At 38.3% G+C, this 12,923-nt stretch overlaps 1 protein-coding gene across 1 annotated transcript in view; it reads left to right on the forward strand.

The window, feature by feature from the left end:
* The window catches only part of FBXL13 (F-box and leucine rich repeat protein 13), a 254,089-nt gene that overhangs the window by 239,494 nt on the left and 1,672 nt on the right, over positions 1–12,923 (forward strand). Inside the window, 2 exon segments of the mRNA XM_027838888.1 lie at positions 1,557–1,691; positions 9,599–9,762. Of these exon segments, the coding sequence (XP_027694689.1) occupies positions 1,557–1,691; positions 9,599–9,762 (299 nt within the window).

A 12,923-nucleotide genomic window follows, 5' to 3' on the forward strand; every position in this document is an offset into this window, starting at 1 on the left:
AAGAAAGAAAGAAAGAAAGAAAGAAAGAAAGAAAGAAAGAAAGAAAGAAAGGAAAAAAAAATAGTAGGCTTCAGTCTGTATTTAGATGCCATCAATTCTTTCTGTGTAGGTGGATAGCATTTTTCATCATGAATTATTTGGGATTGTCTTTGATCATTGTATTGCTAAAAATAGCTAAGTCATTCACAGTTGTTCATCATACAATATTGCCATTACTGTGTGCAATGTTCTCCTGGTTCTGCTCACTTCATTCTGCATTAATTAATGTAAATCTTCCCAGGTTTTTCTGAAATCATCCTGCTTGCCATTTATTATAACACAATAATATTCCATTAAAATCATATGCCATCTCTTGTTCAGCCATTCTCCAATTGATGGGTATCCCCTCAATTTCCAAATCATAGCCACCACAAAATGGATATTCATGGTTTCATGTAAAATTCTTTTTTTGTGTTATACTGTCTATGGAAATACTCTTTTTTGTGTGTTAAAGATAAAATATTTTAAAAAAGATACTGCCAATCAAAATGGCATTAGAACCTTACAGTCTTGGCTATAGAACAATTACCAAGTCAAGAGCTCTTAGACCTAGGCCCTTGCAGGTGAAGAGGGCAATTCAGCTCCTCTTCCTCTTATGTACTTAGTTATTGGCATTTAAGTCCCTTTTTCCTTATCTTTTAGATTATAGAAGGAAAAGTTTTAACTCTTGACCTTGGTGTTCTATGTATATGGTTCTACACTAAGGGATCTTAACTTGGGATTAATGAAATGTTTTTAAAAATTTTTTAATAACTTAGTCAATATATTTGGTTTCCTTTGTGATCTTATGTATCTTATGTTATGCATTTAAAATCATTATTTTGGGAAAATCTCCCTAGATTTCATTAGACTCCCAAAGAGGGTCACAAAAAATGTTAAGAATCCTTATTCTACTGATGTGATCTTCACCTATACCCTTCTAGTCCCAGGAATATGTAATGATGCTTACAGTATAGTATATCAGTAAATGCCAGTATATCACATGCATTTTACTTTGCTATTTTTCTTTCCATTTGAGAAAAAATGACTTGGAAAATTCTCATTTTAAGTCACTAGAGAAATCTGACTTAATTTAGAAGGAACAAAATTATCATAACCTAGTACTTATTACAGTGCCTGGCACATAGTAGGAGCTTAATAAATGTTTATTGATTGAGTGTTAGATGTTACTCTGTAGGTTAGAAAAGAACTGATCAGTGTCTTTAATTCAGGTCTTGAAACCAGTGAACATTTATAGCAATTCAGAATTTCTAAAATGTTAATAATCAAATGAAAAAATAAACGCCTTTAGAGGTACATAATCGCACAAATGTAAGATGTGATAACTACAACTAGAGAGCTTTTTTGGTTTTAGTGGTATTGTTGAGAACATATGACTTCAATCTTGGGGATCTCAATAATATTATCAGTGGGGCAATAGTTGTGTGCATGTGTGTGTTGGAGGGTATGATGTTCTGTACTGGAAAACAGTCAGGTATGAAAGGGAAATTGATTGCCAACTTTGGAATGTTTTACAGGAATTCTGTCAGTCGATGCCAATTTTGGAACATTTAGATGTCTCTTACTGCCCCAAGCTTTGTGGAGAAATTTTGAAAGCGCTGTCTGCTAAGTGTTTTAGGCTTACATCACTCAACATTGCTGGCTGTCCAAAGGTATGTGTAAAAGTCGAGGCAGAGAAAAGCTGAGAGAGGACCCAGAGAGTTCGATGTTCAGAAGTGTGACTCATTCTTGACCTGCACTCTCTGCAATGTATAAGTCTGCCAGCATAATTGTACTATATCATAATATCAAGCAGAACAATGCTCTGGCATTCAATTGTGCTTTTGCTCCCAAAGGAATGAACCCTCCTCTCCTACCCCCACACATCTCATTTATGTTCTCAACATCCTTACAGTGTAACATATGGATGGGGGTACAACTATCTCAATTTTTTTAATAGAAGGAGGAACAGAGAGTTTCAGAGAAATTACCATTTGCCCCAGTAGCAATATTAACAATAGCTTATATATATATATATATATATATATATATATATATATATATATATTACACTTCACATTCATAAAGTGCTTCAATTACATTTTGTCATTTGACCCTGAAAATTAAAAACCCTGTGAGGTTGATTATGCAGTATTATTCTCATGCTACTGATAAAGAAATTGATAGGCTTTGAATTAGGTTCATTTTCTTTCCATGTCACTGAGCTTCCTTAACACAGTTAGTTGACTGTATTATGGCTTGGAATCAGCTATTAACATAACTGCACAGGGGCAGCTAGGTGGCTCAGTGGATAGAGTGCTGGCCCTGGAGTCAGGAGGACCTGAGTTCAAATCCGGCCTCAGACACTTAACACTTACTAGCTGTGTGAGCCTGGGTAAGTCACTTAACTCCTTTGCCTAGCCAAAAAACAAAACAAAACTATAAGTACATAAGCAGTGATAATTGAAGATGTAGAAGTTAAATAATGCAAACTGCTTTAAATGTTCCAAAAGATTTGGAGAAATAATAATAACTAGCATTTATATATAGTGCCTATTGTGTGCCAGGCACTGTGCTAAACGCTTTTACAAATATTACTTTGTTTTTATCTTCACAACAACCTTGGGAGGTAGGTGCTGTTATTATCCACATTTGAGGAAACTGAGGTAGATGGAAGTTAAGTGACTTGCCCAAAGTCACACAGCTAGTAAGTGTCTAAATCTGGATTTGAACTCAGGTCTTCCTGACTCCAGACCCTGAGGTCTATCTTCTGTGCCACCAACCGTGAAAAACCATTATTATTGCTATTGGTCTTATTTCTGATCTCACAATCAGAAAACAAACTCAGCATGTATGATGGCCTCTGCAAAGTTGTGGGGCAAGGTAGTAGTGCTTAATGAAAGAAACTTTATGAAAAAGTCCTTGACCTTAAAGAGCTTACATTCTATTGAGGGAAAATCATGTGCCAATCTAAAATATGTATAAGGTAATTTCTGGGGGGCAGGTGAAAGACCTAGATCTAAAATGAAGTATAGCTTTTCCACAACAGAATGGAGGTTCCAGGGGAAGGGCACAGCAGATAGGGTTAGAGGTACAGGAGGAATGGGACTAACCAGGGTGGGTTTCAACAAGTGGGAAGTGGCCCAAAGCAGCTTACCACTCAGAATCATGGGGATTCTGCACGGAGCCCTAAAGCTGTGGCCTGACACACTCTTTCTTTTTTTTTTAATTTTATTTATTTATTTATTTTTAGGCAATTGGGGTTAAGTGACTTGCCCAGGGTCACACAGCTAGTAAGTGTCAAGTGTTTGGTCTGAGGCGGGATTTGAACTCAGGTCCTCCTGACTTTCAGGGCCGGTGCTCTGTCCACTGTGCCACCTAGCTGCCTACGACACACTCTTTCCAAAACAGTGGTAATGTTCTGATGATCAAGTCTTAAGCAGGAATTTGGAAGAGCAGTGGGGTGGCCTAGGGGGCACACTACAGGGACAGAGCAAGTTACAAGTTTAACTTAATGGCCTTTGTCATTGTCCAGTTGTGTGTCCGACCCTTCATGACCGCATTTGGGGTTTTGTTGGCAAAGATACTGGAGCTCATTTTACAGATGAGGAAACTGAGACAAACAGTGTTAAGTGACTTGCCCAGAGTCACACAGCTAGTAAATGTAAGTAATAAGTAGTAGTAAGTATAGAAGTAAGAAGAGTCTTCTTACTTCTTAGTCTCCAGGCCAGCACTCTATCCACTGCACCACCGAGCTGCCCTGCCTAATGGCCTACTACTCTCCAAAGTATTGGGTCACCTATACAACCATTTGCTTCTAGACCATTGTAACTGACATCTGAAGAATCCTTGCTCCTCATCAGTTCAGTCTTCATGAAGGTCAGAATAGAGCTGGTATCTCCCAGTTATCTATACAGCCACATTATAGTGCAAAAGGAAGTAGGGACAAGCCTTTTTAAAAAGGTAGAGAACCAAGGGAAAGAAGTGAAAGATCGTATTTCATACCAAGGATGGTGCCTGGCTTATACAAGTAAACTATGAACATTCAGAATAAAACTCTTCCACAGTGTCTCAGAACTGTGCCTGTTTAAAATTAGGTAAAACCAGATGTGTTCTAATTATTTAGGCATGTCATGGTTTCCAGAACACAAATAGGGCACCAACATCACTCACTTTCTTCTCCACTACTCTAACATAGTTCCTTATAGCATCCCCTGTCCTACCATATGGATACTCTGGCAATTAGTCCTACTGCAGAGCATGCTAGGAGAGTAGTTGGGTCTCAGTGGGCCTTAGAATTTAGGTGCAAAGTAAACATGACCGGTCAGTGAAAAAGGTGAAGATAGGAAATGGGATAAAGAATCTTGTCTGATGCTGGGAAAAGTTAAAATTAGGGTATTCTCTTTGCATATTTCTGTTCCCTGGAGGCCAAAAGATTTGGATGTGACACAGCTATTTATAAAACACTTTGTAGTCTTTTTCGATACATATCACATTCTAGTCTATATTTTGTTTAATTATGTTCACGTCTTATCTGTTTCTACTAGATAGTTCTTTGAAGATAGAAAACATTGTGTAACCTTACATAAATAGCCTAGCACAGTGAATGAAAAAGGTACTAATTAATGTTTGTTGAATGAATGAACAAACAAAAGATATGTGAAGCACTGCTCTGGTAATCAGGTCTGAGAGGATATTTTATTTACTTCACAGCTGTAAATTATAATAATATATTTATAAACCCTCTTTAAAGTTTTACAAAGTACTTTCCTCCAAAAACTATGAGATAGCATAGTACAAATATTATTGTTCCTATTTTACAGATGACAAAGCTAATGGAAGGAAGCAGAGAAAGATTTATCATTCCTGCACATATCTTTTCTAGCAGATTGTTCCATCACCCCCATTTTCTCACTAATTTTCAATCCCTCCCTGTATATTGTCAGCTTCCCTGCTGCCTACAAACACATCCATGTCTTCCCCATTCTCAAAAAAACTCTCCTGTGATCTGTCTATCCCCACAAACTGTTGTCCTTTATTTCTTCTCCTTTTTTGTAGCTGAGCTCCTTGAGAAGGACATTGACACGCGACGCCTCCACTTCCTTTCCTGTCACTTTCTCCTTAATTCTCTGCAGTCTGACTTTTGGTCTCATCATTGAATTGAAATTCCTATCTCCAAAGTTACCAATGATAGCTTGATTGCCAAATCTAATGACCTTTTCTCAGTCTTCCTCCTCTTGACTTCTCTACAGACGTTGACATTATTGATTACCTTCTTTTCCTTGATGTACTGTCTCTTCTCTTTAGTTTTTTGTGACACTGTTCTCTCTTGCTTCTCCTTCTACCTGTCTGATGACTCCTCAGTTTCCTTTGCTGGATCCACAAGTTATGCCCACTAACTATAGGTATCCTCCAAGGCTCTCCGATGCCCACTTCTCTTCTCTCTATATACCATTTCATTTGGTGATCTTGTTAGCACCCATAGATTCAATGATCACCTCTATGCAAATGATTCTCAGACCTGCTTGTCCAGCCCTTCCGCATTCTAGTCTCACATATCCAACTGCCTGTTGGATGTCTTGAACTGGATATGTTCACTCTTTTACAGTCATGTCCAACTCTCACTGACCCCAATTGGAGTTTTCTTGGCAGAGATAGTGGAGTGGTTTGCCATTTCCTTCTTCAGCTCGTTTTTACAGATGAGGAAACAGAGGCAAACAGGGTTAAGTGACTTGCCTGGGGTCACCCAGCTAGTAAGTGTCTGAGGCCAGATTTGAATTCAGAAAGATGAGTTTTCCTGACTCTAGGCCTGGCATTCTATCCACTGAGCCATTGCTATTGGGTTACCAATGTGCTACCTAACTGGATATAGACATATTAAACTCAGCATGTCCAAAACTGAGCCCAAACTCTTTCCCTACCTCAAGCCCTCCCTTCTCCCTAACTTCCCTATTAATTTTGGGCATACCACCATCTTCTCAATCTCCCAGGCTTGGTTAAGGCTATTACCTTATTACTCCCTCTCTTCTCAGTGGCAAAGAGAATACTCCACTTTAACCCTCCTCCTTCAATGACTCTGCAGCCACTTATCCCACCCTAGACACCCCACACACAATCACTATTTTATCATTATCCCAAGACAACTCTTCCTAAGGTTTCAAGGAGATGAAAAAATAGTTTCTGTTCAAGAAAAGGTTGGGATTGCAACCCTTCCCACACCCAAATTCTGCTTCAGAAGTATAGTAATGATCTGTGGGTAAGTGTAAAGATGAGAGGGTGGAATACTTATTAATTATGGAGTAAAATCATGTTATTTGACCTTTGAAGTCTCTTGACTTTCTTCAAGGTAAACTTTGGTCCTGCCAGCTGACTTGTTTGGAAATACTTTGAGTTCAGAGGTTGTTAAAAATAGAGAGAAACTCAAGCTCTATATAATCTCATATACTAAAAGGGATATTTTTAATACTGGAAAGAGATTATTGGCATCGTGTTCTAGCTATATTAACAAATAAAAAGAGCAAAATCTGAATCTTAAGAAATTTGCATGTATAGGGCAACATTTAATATGCTGATTTTGGTCCTCTAGCACATGTAAATTCATTTAAAAAGGTTTCATTTATCCAAAACAACCATAGATTTAGATAAATTCATGTTTGGAAATGCCATTTGCTATTGGTGATTGAGAATGGGGAAGACATGGATGTGTTTGTAGGCAGTAGGGAAGCTGGCAATATACAGGGAGAGATTATTGTTTATGTGTCTAACTCTTCATCAACATGTAAAGAAATACAGTGCTTCACATACAATAGGCACATAATAATTGTTAACACTGAATTGAAAACCAACTCTAACTTACAGTAGAAAGTCATTCTGCAGTTACAAGCTTTATATGCCAGAACCAGAATTAAAAATTCTTTCACCTAGGGCCAAAATGGTTTGAAGGAGTAGGGAGGCAGGTCTCAGGAAGGTGTACCCAAGCAGCACTATGATGATACGATGTCAGATATGGGGCTGAGCAAGGAAGTGAGGTCTTATCATGTGGCATATAGGCTGGTAGAAGACCAGGGACAAAGTGTACTCTTCTCTCCATGACAGTTTCCATTGAACAGCCCAAGTCTGTTCATCCTAGTTACTATTCTGCCAGCTGGTGTTGTAAAACATCTTTTAAATAAAATTGTAAAGGAAAAAGGAGTGTCTTTGGAATATCCAGCTCAATTGGGATGTCTAATATATAACATAATAAAAAGAATAAAAATAATTAACATGTAATTGCATAAGGTGTGTTAAAGATCTTTCCTTCCAACAACCTTGTGAGGTAGGAAATGTCAGCATTATTATCCTCATGTTGTTGATTTGTTTGAGTAGTGTCCAACGTTTCATGACCACTTTTGCGGTTTTGTTGGCAAAGAAACTAGAGTGGTTTGCCATTTTCTTCTCCAGTTCATTTTTCACATAAGGAAACTGAGGCAAACAAGGTTAAGTGACCTGCCCAGGATCATACAGCTAGCAAGTGCCTGAGACCAGATTTGAATCAAGGAAGATGAGTCTTCCTGACTCCAGATCCAGCACTCTGTGCACTATGGTGCTACCTAGCTGCCCATCATCCTTATTTTGCAAGTAAGGAACTGAGGATTAGAAAAGTTTAAGTCATTTATCCATTATCAGACATTTACAGAATGTGGATAAGGCAAGCTACAGTACATAATACTATCCATATCCCCAATAAAATAATAAGAACAGGACCTAGTTTTATAGATTATATAGGAAGAATATAACCAACCTCCATTCACTTTTTTTTTTTTACCTTGGGGGCACAGCACAGTACAGAGTTATATGATGGGAGAGTAGAGAATGAAACCTCCCCTTCACTCAACACACATGAAAATCGACCTCATTTCCTACACTGTCATGGACTTCTTCCATCTATTCATTATCCTTCTCCTCCTTCCCAATTAAAAGACCCCTGAAAAAGAAGCCAGTCCTGGAGCTCACTTTGCAATGGTGTCAGGTCCCAGGGCATTCATAAGGTAGAGTGGAAAGAGCTGTTGGGAGCTCCAGCTGTTCCAGTGGTGGGGAAGTAACTGATGGGAGGGCTATATACTTGTCCTGGAGCATGTTCTGGAAACCAAGACGTGCTTAGCCAGTTAGGACATCTGTTTTTCCTAATGCTAAATATGTACAGTTCTGAAACAGAGGGGGTTGGGGTGTTTTTTAGAACTTTTTGGCTTTATGTTAAAAATTACATTCAAAGCAGTCTCTTTAGCTGCATGATGTGACGTATAGCTTTTAGAACATCCAACCATTTCAAAGAAGACCTTATACTCAGTTAAATTTTAAAAATTTTCTTTGGGGCAGTTATCTACGTGGCCCTACAGCAAATCATATTTATGCCAAAAAAATCTGCTCAGAAAAGAGACTAGGAATGTAACAAAAAAGCTGGCTTCTTGGCACCAGAAGCAGAGTTGAAATACCTCCTCCAAGAAGGATGGGAGCATTCCTATGGTGTCAGGGCACTCGGTAGAGTTTCCAGGGGGGAAAGCTACTTCTGTTTCCTTCTTCTGTGTTTCTGTCTCCTTTCCCCTTCCCAGAAATGCACACAAAAGGTTAAAAATGCAAGTCATTCCTGCCCTGCCCCATCCCTACCCATAAGGCGAATGTCCCAATGCCTTCTCAAGTAGTGTGAACCTGTGAAATGCAATGAACAGATATCCAATGAAAGGATCAGCTAAGCCCGTATATCAAAAGTTGCTCTTGACAATGTTTTCAGTTAATGAACTCTTCAGTGCTGATGGGATTTGGGGTAGTAAGAGTACTTTATAGGCACTTCAAAAATAGTTCTAAAGTTTGGGACAAAAGATTATAAAAAGCAAACTAGCAGTAAGGTGGTGCAGTGGCTTGAGTGTTAGCCTTGTAGTCAGGAAGACCCAAGTTCAAATCATGCCACAAACTCTTACTAAGCGGTTTGACCCCAGACTGGTCCCTTAACCTTTCTCAGCCTCACTTTCCTCCTCTGTAAAATAGGTTTAATAATATCACCTACTTCTCAGGGTTGTTGTGATGGTTAAATGAGATAGCATGTAAAGCATTTTACATTTACTTAACTACCTAAGTTAAAAGCTCTGTGGAGCAGAATGGAGCCAAAATAGGATAGTAGAGTTTTAAGCAGGAGTAGATTAAATTATTAATTAAATTTTATTTTAATTTTATCTAATTAAATTAGATTAAAAAAAGTTATGGGGAATCTTGTGCTTAGTTTGCCTGAGAAAATCATTTTTGTTTACTGATGCTCAACTTTTTAGAAATGACAATATGCCTGAACACCTGTAAAAAAAATGGGGGCTACAGAATTAATACTCTTGTTACAAATTAACCATCTGGTGTCTTTGTCACACATTTGTGTCTGGCAAGATAAGATTTGACTAGCAGTGTAAATGAAACTGTGCTGGGTATCTAAAAAGTCTTAGTACAGTTTTAATACGCAGGAGTTTATGCATCCATATCACGGGCCCAGTAATAACTATATTTTGTTGAATTGTAGCTCCTTAGAATAATTGCTAAGTTATTTTGGTTGTATGTGCAGATGAATGACTTGGCCATAAGGATTTTGAGCAAGAAATGCCATTATCTTCACTTCTTGGATGTCTCTGGATGTGTATACCTTACTGACAAAGCCATTGAATACCTTCTGGAAGGCTGCAAGCAGCTTTGTGTCTTGAAGATGCGGTATTGCAGGAGGATTTCCAAGTAAGATATTAAAGTTCCCTGTGTCAAAACCTCCAGTGCATAGAGAAATACTGAAATAGATTAATGTAATACCTACTGTGCATAGTAATGTTCAGAGTTGTTCTCTTGTACAAGTTAACAGTTCATCACTGGTTTGAGATTGGATCTCTCCATCTTGCCCAATGTGAAAGTTCAGTGGCTACCCCCAGACCAAATCTCACTGCCAATCATCATGAGAGCTTTGATCTATTCCATTTTTCCAACCTGGGTCTGTTTGCCCCTCCTTAAGCAGCCTGATAGCCCTTTACTCTAAGGAGATGACATATAGGTGAAAACTTCCTATTTGAAATGACCAATGGAAGCTGAATGAAACTGAGTGGAAATACAGATGCTAAATTTAAGACTATATGCATAGAGATGGTAAACCTATGGGAGCTGGTGAGTTCACTAAAAGACTGAGTGTAGAGAGAGAAGAGGACCCAAGATAGAGCTTTGGGTGATACCTGCAGTTAGGAGTTACAAATGATGATCCAGAAAAGAGGAGCAGTCAGACAGATAAGACTTCATAATTAAGATATCATTGGCAATTTTGGAGAAAATAGATCTAGGTGAGTGAGGAGGTCAGAAGCCAGACTGCTAAGGGTTGAGGAGCAAGAGAGATGAGGAAATTAAAGCAACTTTTTGTAATGTAGACAGCTTTTTCTAGGAGTTTGACTGAGAAAGAAGAAGAAATATAGGCAGATTTAATATAAGAGAAATAGAGCACAAACTCTGCTTGGTTTAGACTCATTGAACATTATGCTTCCCCCAGGATAAGCTTATCATCAGAAATCTCATCACCATGGAGACTGGTTCAGCTTTGGTAACTCAACAACTCCTTAGTACCGTCAATTGCCTTTCTCCTCTGATTGGAGACTGGAGTGCAGAGCAAAAAACAACTCCCAAAGCTTCCCTTTGTAGAGGACTCAGAATTTTCCACTCTTTATTTCCCACCAGCTGCTTTGTTTGGTTTAGACCCCAGGAACATCATGCCTACACCAACATGCCCTTATTAGCTAAGGTGTATTATCTATGTGTATTATCTTCCCCATTAGATTACAAGCTCCTTGAGGGCAGAGACTGTCCTTCTTCTTATTTGTATCTCCAGTACTTTGCACAGTGCCTTACACATGAGTATTGACTATTATTGATAATAGATTTGAGGAACCTCGCTACAGTATTTGTCATGCCTGAGATCCCTTATACTCTGGTGACATGTTGAGACAGGCCCCAAAGTTAAAATGCCCCATAAAATGGAATTTGCAAATTATGGGATTCTCAATCACATAGAATGAAAGAGAAAGAAGTCAGGGGAAGAAAATAAGTCTTTAAAAGAGATAAAAGCAAAAGTCCTTATCATTGCAACCCTTTGTGGTTCAGGAAGGTTCAAGAGCTTAGTTCAAGAACATTCAACAATTACATAAATAGTTAAAAACTTAGGAAAGCATTTTAAACACCTACTTTAATTTTTATGGCATGAAAAAAACATATCCCCCACTGTGAACTTTTGGTTTTAAAATCTGGAACAAAATATTTCTGTAAAGAAAAAGTCCTGTTGTGCCAAGTCTCAGCCCACAGGGAATTTATGGCTCAGAGCCATAAGTTCATATAGTTAAACAATGGCTTTAACTAACACCACTCCTTGAACTTTTGTACTCTTCACATGAGCTGAAATATGTGAGCCAAAATGCAGTGAAGTAAGTGGGATGTGAATTAACAGTGCTTCTGTTGCCTTCTTATTGAGCTAGACAACTATGTGTATTATATTTTTCAATGAAATGGTTCGGCAGAATCAACAAATGAATGTCTTCAGTACTTTTAATTTTTTTCTAGCATCAGTATATAGATTGTACTCCCATGGCTATTTGCCAAAATCTTAACTCCCAATATGTGGCAACACCAGGCTCCTTACCCTGCTAACAGTGATCCAGTTTGTAGATGGTATAAACATGGATAACATGCACAGAGCATTAAGTTAGCTATGGAGAAGATGTTTGAATAGGCAATACCATCGTGGCATGTTTTTGACACTACCCATATTGCCAGATTCCAGCTCTTCCAGAGCATATAATTTTTATTTCTTTATTAGTTAATGCTGGTTTCCTAGACCAGAGGTGTCAAACTTGAACTGCCACAAAACTGCTTAGTGTGGTCAAATCAGATAAAGTGGGAAATGTTTAACAAAACAAATAAAAATACAGTGCAACATAGATAATATTTATTTGTGATTTTTTTAAGCCAGTATGTGCTTACAGGGATCCCTTTCTTCTTGAGGCTGACACCCCTGTTCTAGTCTGAAGGAATATTTGGTATGCATTGTATCATTTGGGACAAATCAGATTGCTTACTTCTTTCTAATGAAGTCCTGCTTCTGTATACAATTCAAAAAAACACTTACTAAGCACCTACTTTGTATAGAGTACAAGTGCTAGGCAGGGGAGAGGTACCTTATTTAGAGAACATATTGTTAGTGCCCTCCTGGAGATTACAATCTAGTTGAGGGATGTGACATGCACAAATAACCAGAATAGGAAATACAATACTAAGTTCAGAGAGGTGTAAATAAAATAATATCTATGGGCGGATGGAGATAAGGTCATCTCTGATGGGAGAGAGGGGTCAGAGAAAGCTTTCTGGAGAAGGTATGGAGTTGAGATGAGTTTTAAAGGAATTTAATATGGGGGTGGGAGTATGGGTGTAAGAGTAGAACACTCCAGGCCCAGGAAATAGCACTGAGGGCAGAGACACAGTAAAGAATGAGGATGTTTAGTGATCCAGTGTGACTGATGCTTAAAAGAAGTCATAATGAGAACATGGATGGAGGATGAGAATATGGAATATGAAGGGGAGTTGTGTGCAATAACGATAATTCACACAAATACTGCTTTACGGCTCACAAACCCAATAGTATAACTACTATTATCCTCATTTTATAGATGAGGAAGCAGAGACTTTGAAATGGCCTGCCTAAGGTCACCTAGGATGTTTCAAAGCTAGGACTCTAATCTAGATTTTCTGGGCCTAAGTCTGGGCCTTTCCTCTACACCTGGCTGGAGATGAAGGGTTGGATTGTTAGGTAAAAGAGTTTTGAAACAGATTAGTGAAGTCATATGAAGAGATTTATTTGTCTGATAGTGAGTTGG

Source organism: Vombatus ursinus, unplaced genomic scaffold (assembly GCF_900497805.2).
Source record: "Vombatus ursinus unplaced genomic scaffold, bare-nosed wombat genome assembly UNPS02014830.1, whole genome shotgun sequence".
In the NCBI taxonomy this organism is placed as follows: Eukaryota; Metazoa; Chordata; class Mammalia; order Diprotodontia; family Vombatidae; genus Vombatus; species Vombatus ursinus.